Here is a 15,859-nt window from a genome sequence, read left to right as displayed (position 1 = left end):
TTGTGAGCTAAATAGACGGCTGTTATTTTAAGCCACATGCTTTGCAGTGGTTTGTTACAGAGCAAAAGCTCATATAGGCTTTAATTATCTGCCTCATTAAGCTCACACCTATGAAAAGCAGGAGAAAGTGGAAGATTTACACAATGTAACATGGTAGTTACACACACACACACACACACACACACACACAGAATCCACAGGGCATACAAGTCATGATCTCTTCCATCACCTCCAAGTCAGCATTTCAAGAGAGATGTGTTCCTATGTGCTACTGACCTGTAGTGAGTCCCATCAATCCCATTCATTATATGTCTTCAAAGACAGACTCATTATTAGGATTGCAAAGTGTTCTTTTAGGTCCACAGATTTTCCTAGAACATTTTAGTTTAAAAATTAAAAAGCTGGGATTGACATGTACACACTGCTATATTTAAAAAGGATAACCAACGGGGACCTACTGTATAGCACAGGGAACTCTGCTCAATGTTATGTGGCAGCCTGGATGGGAGGGGAGTCTGGGGGAGAATGGATACATGGATACGTATGGCTGAGTCGCTTTGCTGTGCACCTGAAACCATCACAACGTTGTTAATCGGCTATACTCTAATATAAAATAAAAAGTTTAAAAAATTAAAATTAAAAAAAAAAAAGCGTTGTAAAATAAAGACAGCCTCAGGTGGATTTCTGGACCACACAGAAGTTTTGCTTGTTTGTCTGTCCATCTGTCCACCCGAGAATACTTACTGAGCTCTCATTATGTCCTGGGCACTGAGTCCTGGGAAGAAACTGATGAACAAAAAGACACGGTCCTGCCCCCATGGGGCCTGCAATCCAGCAGGGAAGATGAGGAGCGGACAAGTGTGGGGAACACTACAAAGGGGGGTGCAGTCTTTTGGGAGTGTGTAACAGGGTCCCACCTCCCTTAGAAGAGAGTCCACACTACTTGGCCTGGCCGAGGAGATCCTGCATGATGCAGCCGCTGACGCCTTCTTCAGCTTCATCTTGAGCCATGCACCCCTCCCCACTGCCAGTTCTTTTCGGCTTCCTCGCACGCTCCTTCTTTCCCTAAGCTTGCCTTGTGTGAGACAATCTTCCCCCTAGAGAGTTTCTCCTTCTTACGGCTCAGCTGAAATACCTGACACCACTCTGCAATGCTTCGATTTCTTTGCTCTTCTTACTTTATACTCAACCAGTTCCACATAGGAGCTGAGATGGATTACAAAGACACAAACATTCACTCATTCAAGCATTCAGGTATGTATTTATTCCATCAATAATCTCTGTGTGCCAGGCACTGTTCTAGGTGCTGGGGATATAGCAATGAACAAGACAGGAGAGGTCCCTGTGCTCCCGAGGCTTATCCCCTCAAGGAGGGAGAGACGGTGAGTCATTAAACAAATGAAGAATCAAGACAGCATCAGAGTATTAAGAGCGATGAAGAAAATTTAAAAGAGGATGAGAGAAAACTATGCCTAGAGTAGGAGGTGGCAGCTGAAATGAGACATGGGTGATGAGATGGAGCCCATTAAGCAAAATTAGGGGGAAAGAGTTCCAGGCCAAGGGAAGAGGAAAGGTTTGAAGGTGAGAGCAAGCTTGGCACATTCAGAGGACAGCAGGAGAGCAGTGTGGTGAGATCATAGTTACTGTAGTCAAAAATAAAATCGGGGGACTTCCCTGGTGGTGCAGTGATTAAGAATCTGCCTTCCAACGCAGGGGACACAGGTTCGATCCCTGGTCAGGGAATTAAGATCCCACATGCCGCGGGGCAACTAATCCCGTGTGCTCTAGAACCTGCGTCACAACTAGAGAGCCCGCGTGCCACAACTAGAGAGCCCACGCGCTCTGGAGCCCGCACCACAACTAGAGAGAAGCCTGCGCACCACAATGAAGAGCCCATGCACCACAACTAAAGATCCCGTGTGCCGCAACTAAGACGCAACGCAGCCAAATAAATAAATAATAAATAAAAATAAATATTAAAAAAAAGGAAAGAAAATCAGGAGGCATCCAGACACCCAATTAACCATGTAGATTTCAGCACTAGAAAGATTTAAGCAGGAAAGTAATAGAATCTGACTTACTTTTTAAGAACTCATCCTGACTTACTTTTCGTTGTGTGCTCATTTACATACTTTTAATTTCTTACCCTGTGCATACTTCAGCTTAAGAAAACATCTATCATCAATTCTAAGATGCATATATTTTTCACATTTTAACATTTCTGAAATCAGGATGCATCTAACAGTCGATAATGTATCAGTTTTATTTGTCAGCACTTTTTCTTTCCTATTGATAAATAAATAGTGGTGATTCTTACAATCAGAGCCCCAGGGGTTTGATGAAAAAGGGTAATTTTTAAACGAAGTTTTTGTCAGTTTTATTATCATCTATCACTTTTCTCAGATTTTCATTCACGTTTTTATTTATTTTTATTCAGATTCCTTTCTCAGTATGATGGCAAGATCAAAAACTATTGATATAAAGGACAAGATTGGAAAATTTACCCACATAAGACACAAACACAGATTTAAAACAACAAGCAAAAGACTTAGAAAAAAATACACAATAAAAAAAGTTGACAAGAGACTTCCCTGGTGGTGCAGTGGATAAGACTCCACGCTCCCAGTGCAGGGGGCCCGGGTTCGAGCCCTGGTCAGGGAACTATATCCCACATGCGTGCCGCAACTAATAGTTCACATGCCACAACTAAGGAGCCCATGAGCCACAACTAAGGAGCCTTCCTGCGGCAATTAAGGAGCCCTGGAGCTGCAACTAAGGAGCCCAGGTGCTGCAACTGAGGACCCGGCGAGCTGCAACTAAGGAGTCTGTGAGCTGCAACTAAGGGAGCCCGCCTGCTGCAACTAAGACCTGGTGCAACCAAATAAATATAAATATATAAATATTTTTTTTAAAAAGTTGACAAGAGGCTTTTATCAAAGAACATATCTGTATGTTATAACGGGTTCCTATAAATTGAAAAAAAAAAAAAAAAAGGCAGGGGGGAAACAATGCAACTGAAGAAAAAAATGGGCAAAGGAAATGAAGAAGCAATTTACAAAGAAATTCCTAAAGGCCAATAAAACTACAGAAAGATACTCCATCTCACTAGCATTCAAAGTTATATAAAATTTTAAAACAATGGGACATTGTTACAGCCCATCAGATTGGTAGAAATTTTTAAAAATGATAATATCCAGCGTTAGTGAGGGTGTAGAGAAAGAGAATCCTCATCTACTCTTAATGAAAACATAAATTAATAAAAAAGGTCTTGAAGATCAGTTTGGTAGTAGCTATTAAAATTCACAATGTACAATTCTTTGAGATAGCAATTCCTGCAAATATGCACATATATATGTGTTTTCTACAACACTGTTGCATATAGAAATATAAAAAGGCAGCAATCTAAATGACCATCAGTAGGGAAAAGATTAAATAAAACGGAATTTCCGTGCAGAGGAGTACTATAAAGCCATTAGAAATAATGAGGTAGATTTATATATTCTGACATGAAAAGACAGCCATGATTTACTAGGACGTGAAAAGAGCAAGTCACTAAACAGTATGTATAAATTATTTATTTTATTAAAATTACATATAAACCTATATTTATATATAGAAGTATAGATCCATTCGTTCAACAAATATATGTTACACGACAACATATATTTATTCAATGTGTATATACATTCATTCAACAAAAACGTATTGAGCCTTTTACGTGCCACGCACTGGATTATATCTGTGTGTGTACTTTATTATGTGTGATATTTACCTTTCTCTGGGTATACTGTTCATCTGCAGTAGAAAATACTCTGAACGCTGGTTATCCTGGGTGGGAGGAGGGATTATGGAAAGTCTTTACTTTCTACTTCATATATTTCTACACTGATGGATCAAAGTCCTAGCAAAGTACTAGCACATTCATTGCAGATAATCATTCTGACACCAAATACACAGAAAATTACGGTAGCAAAACTGTACAGAAAGCAAATAGGCCAGCAAATGGCAAAGCCTGAACAGCTTCTACTCACAACTTGTATAAGGGAAACAAAGGATGGGGGAGGTATCATTTTCTGTGGAAACATTATTGGGAATCTGACCACCAGGAGGATGACTAAAGCACTGTGGTTGTGTAAAACAGGAGGCGTATCTAACCGTCTGATGTCTGCTGTGCTATCTGTGTCGGCCATCCGAGAAGGCCATCCTCTCGAAGCATGTTTTCTGACCCAAATTATTAATAAGGCCCTGGAACCTCTCTGTCAGATACAGACTGAAAACAATGCAAGATTCTGGAAGAGTTTTACCATAATTCGAAAGGCTTAGAAATGAGGAAAGTGGTGTTGTAAACATTCATAATTAAAACTTGAGGGGAAAAACTGACTGCAGGGGCCAAGGAGGTGACATAAACCAGGAAGCAGGTCAGGTGTAAGACAAGAGGGAGTGGTGGGGTCAGAACTGGAGAAGACAGGACCCTTCTAAATGAAGCAGCCGCTGCTCAACAACTGCCATGTAGGAGCTAGATGAGATTTTTCCAAGCAAAACTGAAAATCAAGACTTTCATGAAAAATCTCCCATTTTTGAAATGTTCGCAACTAATTTAAATTCTTTTTAAAGAGTGGGGACCTATGGACATCTAAGAAGAGTCATATCAAAAACTGTTTTAAATTCCTTCATAGTAACTGTGGTGGAAGTGAAAATATATCAGCAGAAGGATACGTGTATTCGTGCGTGCGCGCGCGCGCACACACACACACACACACACACACACACACACACACCATCTTTAAAAAGAAAAGGGGAAAAAGAGCAAAAATTGTTATACAGCCCAGGTTGTATTACTTAGGTTAAGGATACTTGCCCATTTGAAGTGTGTCCTCTGAATGTAAGTCTAAAATGGGTTTTGATAGGAGAGGTTTCAATCTGTAGAAGATGAGAAAAAGAAAGGTGAGTCAAGCAGCTCATTTACCGCTAAAATGAAGACAGACGCTACAGACATGGCAAATAGGTATCACTACTATTCAAAGGAAGGGCCATGCCAAAGGGTCATCAGTTTAATCACATTTGACCCTAGGCACATACAGTAAAAGTCCAGGGGATACAAGTCAGTTAGGTCAGCTAAGCTTTACACGGAGAATCTGATATCGAATCACAAACTGATCATGACATACTCACTTAGAAACAGCTACAGACAGGCTAGCAAGAATTTTCCAAATATTCCAGTGTTTTTAGTAACATTTATGTGACAACTCTCCCAATCAAAAATATGCGAAAAAACAGGGAATTCCCTGGTGGTCCAGTGGTTAGGACTCTGCGCTTCCAATGCAGGGGACGTGGGTTCGATCCCTGGTCGGGGAACTAAGATGCCACAGGCCGAGCCCAAAATAACTGATTAACTTCAGCCTCCCATTCATTCATTCAGAAGATATTTACTACACATCTATTCTGGGCCAGGCACCTTTCTATACCCTGGCAATAAAGAAGTAAGCAAAATACACATAAAAATTCAGATTAATACACAACACTGTTAATCAACTACAATCCAATATAAAATTTTTTTTTAATTCAGATTATTAATCTACTCTAGGTCATTTTTTTAAATGTTCAGAGAAATTACACGAACGGATAGAAGAGTGACAAAGGAGGGTATATTTCATGTTGAAGACTGCACGATATGTTGGAATGAGGGTCCCGGGGGCAAGAAAGAGGGAGGAGGGGATGAAAGGAAAGCAGTGCCCTAAAATGAGGTCTCCTGCCTTCAGACCTGCCGTCTACCCGCAGCTGGTTCTGAATCTCACCAGCCTCTTGCTTCCGGCCAAGGCCACACTTACTTGATGCTGTGCAGCTTTCTCGTGACTATCGTTGGAAAGTCGATTTCAAAATATTTACTTGGTAGAAGATCTTCATCCTGAGAAAAAACACACAGTAATCTTTCTATAATTACTTATTACTCATACATTTACCTATCATCTTCATGCACCAAGTGCTAGGGCCTGAAGAGCAGTGGGGTACTTACGGATTTAAAATCAGGGGAATGATATGGTAAGAAACGTACTTTTCAGGTTACTTGGTCTCGGCATAAAGAACAAATGGAGGGAAAAAGGAGATTATTGTAGCTGTCCAGGAGACAAGTGATGGGGAGCCTGAATCAGGGGAATGGTCCCTGGGATGTTAAGAGGTAGACGGGAAGCAGGACATAAGTGTGTTTCTCAAAAAAGCAGCTTGATGTGCTCCGCAACCAGAGAAGCCACCGCGATGAGAAGCCCGCGCACCGCGACGAAGAGTAGCCCCCGCCCCGCCTCAACTAGAGAAAGCCTGCGCGCAGCAACGAAGACCCAACGCAGCCAAAAATTAATTAATTAATTAATTTTTAAAAAGCAGCTTGAGACCTATTAGAGAGGGTTAAGAAACCAGTGTCGTGGGTTGTGACCAGCAGTTTGGGGATGAAATAGAACAAAGTAGCAAGTATCAGAAAGCATCATGTGGAATGAGGGATACATTTAGTTTTTTCTGTGATAGTGGGGAATAGTGGGGTGGTAAACAGCAGGCGCTCTGGAGCCTGGGGGGACAAGGTTCAAATCCCAGCTCCACCACTTGTTTGCTGTGAGGCCTTGGGAAAGTCACTAAACTCCCTGGGCCAAGGTTTCCTCATTTGAAAAGTAGAGAATAAAACCTCACAGGGCTGTTGGGGTTAATGAGGAAATATGTGAGTGACACTCAGAATAGGGCCGCCCTTGGTAAGTACCATGTGTGTGCCCTTATTATTGACAGACATAGGTACATAGACGTGAGTCCTGGCTAGGGATGTAGAGTTATTTTTTTTTACTGTGGCTGCAGTTTTAAAAAGTGTGAAACACACACACACACACACAGCCCTGCTTCCCCCTTGTGCTTTTCCTAGCTTAGTCGGTGGCTACACCCCCATCCAGTCACCTACTGGTCGTGCTAGAATTCCCCAGCTCCTCCTCCCTGTCCAATCAATCACTCAGCCCCAAATGTACACAAATGTCAGATCACTGTGTAATACATACTATGAAACTAACATAGTATTATATGTCAAATAGTATGATATCGCTTATATGTGGAATCTAAAAAAAATGATACAAATGCGCTTATGTACAAAACAGAAATAGACCCACAGACAGAGAAAACAAACTTATGGTTACCAAAGGGGGAAGCGGGGAGGGATAAATTAGGAGTTTGGGATTAACATACACACTACTATATATAAAATAGATAACAAACAAGGACCTACTGTATAGCACAGGGAACTCTACTCAATATTTTATAATAACCTGTAAGGGAAAAGAATCTGGAAAAGAATAGATATCTATATCTATATCTGTATCTATATATATATATAACTGAATTACTTTGCTGTACACCTGAAACTAACACAACATTGTAAATCAAGTATACTTCAATTAAAAAAAATTATGTCAAGTATTGATATATTTCAATTAAAAAAAAAAATCCCTCAGCCCTGCTGACTATTCTCAAATGCATCCTTTCCCCCTCAGCTCTATCACCAGCTGTGAAGACTAAAACACCACCCCTTTCTGCCTGCAATAGCTCTTCACATCCTTAAGACTTAGCAAGAAACAAGGTGCTCCACAACCTGCTTCTCTTTTAATACCCTCATGCCCACCTGCACTTATATCCCAGAAACAGAGAGCTACTTATTTAAAAAAAAAAATTGGCAGAAGACCTAAACAGACATTTCTCCAAAGAAGATATACAGATTGCCAACAGACACATGAAAGAATGCTCAACATCATTAATCATTAGAGAAATGCAAATCAAAACTACAATGAGATATCATCTCACACCGGTCAGAATGGCCATCATCAAAAAATCTAGAAACAATAAATGCTGGAGAGGGTGTGGAGGAAAGGGAACCCTCTTGCACTGCTGGTGGGAATGTAAATTGATACAGCCACTATGGAGAACAGTATGGAGGGTCCTTAAAAAACTAAGAATAGAACTACCATACGACCCAGCAATCCCACTACTGGGCATATACCCTGAGAAAACCATAGTTCAAAAAGAGTCAAGTACCAAAATGTTCATTGCAGCTCTATTTACAATAGCCAGGACATGGAAGCAACCTAAATGTCCATCGACAGATGAATGGATAAAGAAGATGTGGCACATATATACAATGGAATATTACTCAGCCATAAAAAGAAATGAAATGGAGGTATTTGTAATGAGGTGGATGGAGTTAGAGTCTGTCATACAGAGTGAAGTAAGTCAGAAAGAGAAAAACAAATACAGTATGCTAACACATATATACGGAATCTAAGGGAAAAAGAAAAAAAAAAAAAAAGGCCATGAAGAACCTAGTGGCAAGACGGGAATAAAGACACAGACCTACTAGAGAATGGACCTGAGGATATGGGGAGGGGGTGGGGTGAGATGTGACAGGGTAAGAGAGTGTCATGGACATATATACACTACCAAATGTAAAATAGATAGCTAGTGGGAAGCAGCCGCATAGCACAGGGAGATCAGCTCGGTGCTTTGTGACCACCTAGAGGGGTGGGATGGGGAGGGTGGGAGGGAGGGAGATGCAAGAGGGAAGAGATATGGGAACATATTGTATATGTATAACTGATTCACTTTGTTATAAAGCAGAAGCTAACACACCATTGTAAGGCAATTATACTTCAATAAAGGTGTTTAAAAAAAAAATTAAAAAAGAGGAAAGAAAAAGAAAGTTGCTGATATCCAGTACTTGGTGGTGGCTTCTTTGGTGTAGGATGGGATAAAGAAAAAGGAGGGGTAAGGATGTTTCCCTGTTTCTGATGAGCAACCTGGCAGGTAAGAGCACCATTTACACAGACAATAACTAGAGAGGAAGGACAGGTCGGGAGGGGCAGCAGATCCCCCCGAGGACAGAGTGATGGGGGCAGAAATCATGAGGAAGCAGTTCCTGGTAGGAAGGTGACCTCTAAGGGCAAGCAACAGAATTGGGAGATCCACCCACATGGAAAATGGTCCTCAGTTAAAATTTCAGGGGATCTGGTCTGGGGGAATTCCGGAGAGGAAGGACAGAGGAGGAAGGAGGAAGAGAAAAAGAAAAACAAAACAAAGGGACAAGACGGTTTCCTGACATCAGAGGAGACCTGGACTCACCCACCTTCAGCTGTTCACTCCTGGAATTGCAACACATACCTACTATCTGACTGCAGAGCAGGGCTATGTAAAAGCTATCTGAAGACATTCGGAGGATGTGTTTAAAGGATACACAGAAATAACTTCCTCTAAGAAATGCTACAACACCTTTCAAGAACTTTTACTCACAAGGTATAGAGTGTTAAGAACAGTCTAAAATTCCAGAAGACCACGAGGACAATCAAAAGCAAATAAATGAAGGCCAGCACACTGTCCCACATCTCACACAGGACATCTGACTTTTTTTTTTTTAACATCTTTATTGGAGTATAATTGCTTTACAATGGTGTGTTAGTTTCTGCATCATAACAAAGTGAATCAGCTGTACATATACATATATCCCCATATCTCCTCCCTCTTGCGTCTCCCTCCCACCCTCCCTATCCCACCCCTCTAGGGGGACACAAAGCACCGAGCTGATCTCCCTGTGCTATGCGGCTGCTTCCCACTAGCTATCTATTTTACATTTGGTAGTGTATATATGTCCATGCCACTCTCTCACTTCGTCCCAGCTTACCCTTCCGCCTCCCCATGTCCTCAAGTCCATTCTCTATGTCTGTCTTTATTCCTGTCCTGCCCCTAGGTTCTTCAGAACCAGTTTTGTTTTTTTTTTTAGATTCCACATATATGTGTTATCATATGATACTTGTTTTTCTCTTTCTGACTTACTTCACTCTGTATGACAGACTCTAGGTCCACCCACCTCACTACAAATAACTCAATTTTGTTTCTTTTTATGGCTGAGTAATATTCCATTGTATATATGTGCCACATCTTCTTTACCCATTCATCTGTCGATGGACACTTAGGTTGCTTCCATGTCCGGGCTATTGTGAACAGAACTGCAATGAACACTGTGGTACATGACTCTTTTTGAATTATGGTTTTCTCAGGGTAGATGCCCAGGACTCCTGACTTTTTAAAGAGCTTTCCCAGGCACTCGTGCACTTGATCCTCATAAGAATTCTGAATAAGGGGTCACTGAGGAAGGAAAGCTTCCAAAAGGCACACCTGGAACTTTTAAGAAACAGACATCCTCTTTCTCAGCTTTCAGAAAGGGGCAAAATGGCTCTGGCAAGTGATGCTTCAACTTTTTATTCCACGATTCTCTGCGGCCCTCTGACACTCCACTCCCAAGTAGCTCGCATGGCACGGGAGGCAGGGGAGACACCCAAGGCAGGGCACAGCCACCAGGGGGCAGCCAGGAACAGCCACGAGGAAGGGTGGCCCTCAGACTCCAAGATCCAAGGTAGTCCACCACTTCACAGGCGGCCAGAACTGAGACTGCTTCCCCTCCATAGACGACGCTTTGGTTGTACAGAAACAGAATTCAAGAGACACCAAGAAGTGAGGCCCCTTAAAGGGTTTCACTCACGCTTTACTCTTTGCTCATGACAATACCAGCTTTCCCTGGCCCTGTTTTTGCCTGCTGCCTGAAGATGAGAGTCTTTGACTGTCCAGTCTTGGGCCCCTGAGATTATACAGAACAAGCTCACACGGCAGTGGCCCGAGAAAGCCTGTGACTCGCAACTAAACCTCTGCTGGTGCAGCTGGGGGGCCATCCCAGGTGGAAAGAGCACAAGACTGTAAGATCGATGGACACGACTTCCCCTGCTCTTTTATAGAGGCACGTATAGCTCTAAAACAGGGATTAACAAACTTTCTGGAAAGAGTCAGAAAGTAAGCATTTTAGGCTTTGCAGGCCATAATGGTCTCTGTTGTAACCACCCAGCCCTGCTGTGAGAGCCATAGATAAGATGTAAATAAATGGGCATGGCTGTGTTCCAATAAAACTTTATTTACAAAAATAGGTGGCTGGCCAGATTTGGCCTGTGCAACCTCAGCTCTAAAAGAGCAAACAAGGGAATTCCCTGGTGATCCAGTGGTTAGGACTCCGCCCTTCCACTGCAGGGGGATGGGTCTGATCCCTGGTCGGGGAACTAAGATCCCGCAAGTACGCAAGCGGCCAAATAAATAAATAATAAAAACTAAAAATTAAAGGCAAACATCAAATCAGGGGGGAAAACTCACAACAAAATGGAAAAGACTTAAAAAATAATACTAAAAGAGCAAACAAGCATAATTTAAAAAGAAAAAAAAAGAGAAACTTAAATTTTTACAAAAACCATTCAGATCAATATAATTATCAAATAAAACAAAAAACTTCCACAGAGGACTTTAAGGCCCTGTGCTATTCCCCTTCCTCACCTTTGACAGACAACCTTTTTCTTGGAAGGGGCACATAAGCCTTGGTGTACCTGGCTCAGAAATTAAAATCTCAGATTTATTATTAACCCACCTACAAGATGGGGAAAAAAAACCCAAACCACATGACCAAGTCAAAAGGGTAAAAAGGAGGGATTTCTCCAGCGGCTCCTGTAATGCTGGCAGTTCACACACTCTTACACTACATTCTGTTCCAGTTGCTTCCACCACACCAAGGTCACAGCGTTAGAGGCACAATCAATCCACAGAAAAGATTCTCCCTGAACAGCCACAGGGCTGTGTGCATAGGAAAGAGGAAGGAATTGGGAGTCTGATGAGCTGGAGCCAATGTTGGTTCCACGTCCTAATGCCACTGGCTGTCCAATTTGGGGGAAGACACAGACTTTCAAAGCCCCACTTCCCTCAGATGTGTAAGCTCCCCCACCCAACACAGCTCCTGTGTTAGCTTATGACGTCATATATGTAAACGCACTTCATAAATGTCAGTTATCTCATCTAGAAGGAAGAATGCAGAGGCAAACGATACTAGGGCCATGTTGAGGACACTGATTCTCAAGTAACAGAAAGGTTGGGAGCTCTGATGACCAAAGACCTTCTTATCAGGTGAGCTAATTAGGGACAAAATAGATAATGCAGGTCGAGTTATGCCTATATACTCTCAGCTATCTTGGTCTACGCCTGCAAGAAATCTGGAGAGGGACTTCCCTGGTGGCACAATGGTTAAGAATCCGCCTGCCAATGCAGGGGACACGGGTTCGAGCCCTGGTCCGGGAAGATCCCACGTGCCACAGAGCAATTAAGCCCGTGCTACTAATTAAGCCACAACTACTGAGCCTGTGCTCTAGAGCCCGCAAGCCACAACTACTGAGCCTGAGTGCCACAATTACTGAAGCCCGTGCTCCACAACAGGAGGAGCCACTGCAATGAGAAGCCCATGCACCGCAACGAAGAGAAGCCCCTGCTCACTGCAACTAGAGATAGCCCGCACGCAGCAATGAAGACCCAACGCAACCAAAAACAAATTAATTAATTAATTAAAAAAAAAAATCTGGAGAAACGCACATACCCATTACTACCACGTGACCGACCTGATAGAAGAACCAAGAAAAATCTGTACAAACCTACAAAAAAAAGAAAAAAGAAAGAAAATGCAATCAGTGAGATATTTGTAGGGAAAAGGTTTGGCAAGAAAATCCAGCCCAGGAATCAAAGACCAGAACTTTAGTCCTGATTCTGCCACTAACTAGACCCAAGTTTCCTTTCCTATGAGTGAGTATAATTACACCTGCCCTTGAATCCAAATAGAACAATTGAAGCATCAAATCACAGAAATGACTACAAAAGGGCTTTGCATCATGTTATCATTACCCAGCCTTGCAAATCTCCAAATGTTACCTAAGACACTGCGATGCCGACAATAAAATCTTAAGTTATCGTCAAAATTACAAACGCAAGTGTTCTTTTGTCTCAGCAGTTCCACTGGTAGAACCCTTGCTCCTTCTCCTGATATACTGCCATACATGCAGCGGGAAATGTACCCAAGAATGTTTATTATAACCCAGTTAGTAGCAGCAAAAGGTGAGAAACCACCCACATATCCTCACTAGGGCCCTGGTGAGATGAAGTACGGGGATGAAGGCAGTTGTGGGGCTGGAGGGCTGCAAAGAGAGGTGGGAGACAGGCTGCCACTGCACCGCATTTTAATCTTTTCTTTACGCTTTTGAACCAGGTGAATGTCTTCAACAAATTAAATTTAAACAACTGGAAAGAGAAAATGGGAAATTTTAATTTACCTTTAACCTCCAGAAGGTGGTATCCATCCCAGCCCCGAGGTTTAGAATTTGACAATTACATTCTGTCTTCCGTAGAAATGCCTTTATAAGCTGGCTGACGCCATGGACTCGAGCAAAATATCCTAAGAGACAGACAGAGAAGCAAGCTATCACTCGGTGACGACAGAAATAATCCCTGCAAAGCCCACGGTGCTAGGGAGAGCAAAACAACACTTTGCCCTTCTTCAGGGTCAGCTTTTATCTGCAGACTTCATGGGAGAAATAATGACTTTCAAACTCTCTTCCATTTTTTTTTTTTTTTAAAAAGCTGGTTGAATCAAAATAAGTACAAGCTACTTAATGGTGGAATTAATGATCTGAAGAAAAATAAAGTGTCCTATACTTTTAGTTAGGAAAGACAAGTGTTCTATATCAAAACATCTGATCTAAATGCTCCTCTTGTAAATGTGCTTTTTCACGGCTCTAGGGAAAGCTAATTAGTACTCTGGTAAAACTCAAAATTGCGAGAGCGTGTGGGAAATAATATTTTTAGGTCAGGAAGTTGGGCAGATGAATGTCAGTCAAAGCAAAGAAAGCCATGCTTCTTATCTTGTTCCTTTCACCTCCATCTTGTCTGGGTTAGAGCCTCTGTGTTTATAAAATGGCATCGCAGGCAGCGGGAGGAGAGACACCAGCAAGTGGTGGCCTAATTAATGGACTTGTTAAGCTCTGGGGTGGGGAGCTGGGACAAAGGAGATGGGAAACCCAGAAGGGAGACAGGAAGACAGCGTCCGTCTTGTTCTAAAGGCCTGTTGCTCAAGGTGTGACCGTTTTAAGAACAAAATTTGAGAGTAGCAGTTAGAAACTCTATTGCCATTTGACAGAGAAATTTTATGTCTGGTGAGTGTGCTAATAAATAATTTGGGGAAATTCCCTAGCGGTTCAGTGGTTAGGACTCTGCGTGCCCACTGAAAGGGTGCACGGGTTCGATCCCTGGTCGGTGACCTAAGGTCCCGCGTGCCACGCAGCGTGGCCAAAAAAATAAATAAATTAATAAAATAAAATAAAATAAAATAAAATAATCAATTTGATAATCCCTACCTTATAAATAAATAAATAATTTGGGCTTGTGTCTACATTTTATTTTCCTAGTAAATCATCTTTATTGTATATTACAGAATATCATCCACAATGGATTCAATTTGGGGGAAAATAATATGTCTTCACCACAGACGTTTGAGAAGCGCTCTCCTACTGGGCTGGAGGTCCCCCAATCTAGAGATGCAAACCGGGAGAGGAAGAAGGAAGGGGGGCTGACGTGCCGCCTGGGGCACCGAGCCAGTTGCCATGGTGGGTCCCTGTCTCTGGAACATTCGTTGGGAAATCTGTCTCAAGAGCTGGGGAGGGAGGCTTAAGAAAGGCCTCTTAACCAGGCCTTGCCCAATCTAACTGATGCCTGGTTTCACCCTCAGCTCAAAGTAACTACCATGTCCTTCTTCTCAGGAACAACCATTTACAAATTCCTTTGCCCTTCTTATAGAACCCACCTACGGGACCCATCTTTAGGGCCTAGATTCCCCACACATACAAGAATTACGTTCATTGGTCAGTTTCTCAATCTGGCTGAAACTAAGTCACACTCCTGTCTCAACTCCTTCGATTCCCTTGATGGAAATTACTTGCAGAACCTAATAGTGTTACTAACACTTTAATAGGGCAACAACAAAAATAATCCCTTATGTGAACAGACAGCTTGCAGTAAAAGATATATAAATGGCTTTTATAGTAAAAGATATGTAAATGGCTTTTATATTACTGTAAAAACCATTTTTCATGTATCAGATGAACAAAGATGAAAAGTTTCATAATACACTGTGCTGGTGAGGAAGTTGGGAAACGAGCACTTTCATACACTGTTGGAGACGGTACACCCTGGAACTCTCTTTTTAAGAATGAATCCCTAAAGCCTCAGGCCTCTCAGCTGATGAGATGTTGGGGAGGGAGATGGTCACTTGCCTCTGTTAATTTCCGGGGCCTTCCTCTCTTTAGATAGTCTCACCAAATGCTGGATGTAAGGGTCCTGCCAGTAGCCAACACTCACTGCAAACCTGAAAGAGATGAAAAAGGAAGCAGGTGAGTAGAGAGTAGGTTCAGGCCAGATTCCACGGCCAAGTTCCCAGGAACCAGGTCAAGGATCCACAGGGAATTTATTGACCTCAAAAGGCCAAATCATGCAACTAGAGATCATCATACTAAGTGAAGTAAGTCAGAAGGAGAAAGACAAATACCATGTGATATCACTTATACGTGGAATCTAAAAATATGATACAAATGAACCTATCTATGAAACAGAAACAGACTCATGGACACAGAGAACAGACTGGTGGTTGCCAAGGGGGAGGGGGTTGAGGGAGGGATGGAGTGGGAGGTTGGGGGTAGCAGATGTAAGCTTTATATACAGAATGGATAAACAACAAGGTCCTGCTGTAGAGCACAGGGGACTATATTCCATATCCTATGATAAACCATAATGGAAAAGAATGTTTTTTTTAAAAAAGAATGTATATATATGTATAACTGAATCACTTTGCTGTACAGCAGTAATTAACACAACCTTAAAAAGCAACCATACTTCACTTTAAAAAAGGCCAAATCACATTTAATGCTCCAGCACAAGTTTAAACAGA

At 42.1% G+C, this 15,859-nt stretch overlaps 2 protein-coding genes across 5 annotated transcripts in view; one reads left to right on the top strand and one right to left on the bottom strand.

The window, feature by feature from the left end:
• Positions 1-15,859, top strand: part of ZKSCAN2 (zinc finger with KRAB and SCAN domains 2) — a 502,693-nt gene that overhangs the window by 65,626 nt on the left and 421,208 nt on the right. The window lies entirely within an intron of this gene.
• Positions 1-15,859, bottom strand: part of LCMT1 (leucine carboxyl methyltransferase 1) — a 55,158-nt gene that overhangs the window by 19,968 nt on the left and 19,331 nt on the right. For all 4 annotated transcript variants that reach the window (XM_082362585.1, XM_082362582.1, XM_082362583.1 and 1 more), the window contains exons 2-5: positions 15,189-15,280; positions 13,194-13,315; positions 5,829-5,905; positions 4,859-4,920 (exon numbers count right to left, since the gene is read on the bottom strand). In XM_082362585.1, the coding sequence (XP_082218711.1) occupies positions 4,859-4,920; positions 5,829-5,905; positions 13,194-13,315; positions 15,189-15,280 (353 nt within the window). The remainder of the gene's footprint in view (positions 1-4,858; positions 4,921-5,828; positions 5,906-13,193; positions 13,316-15,188; positions 15,281-15,859) is intronic.

The sequence above is a fragment of the Balaenoptera borealis genome (genome assembly GCF_965194805.1).
Source record: "Balaenoptera borealis genome assembly, chromosome: 16".
NCBI lineage: Eukaryota > Metazoa > Chordata > Mammalia > Artiodactyla > Balaenopteridae > Balaenoptera > Balaenoptera borealis.
Note: the sequence above shows the minus strand (reverse complement) of the source record. Positions and strands in the feature narration are given on the sequence as shown.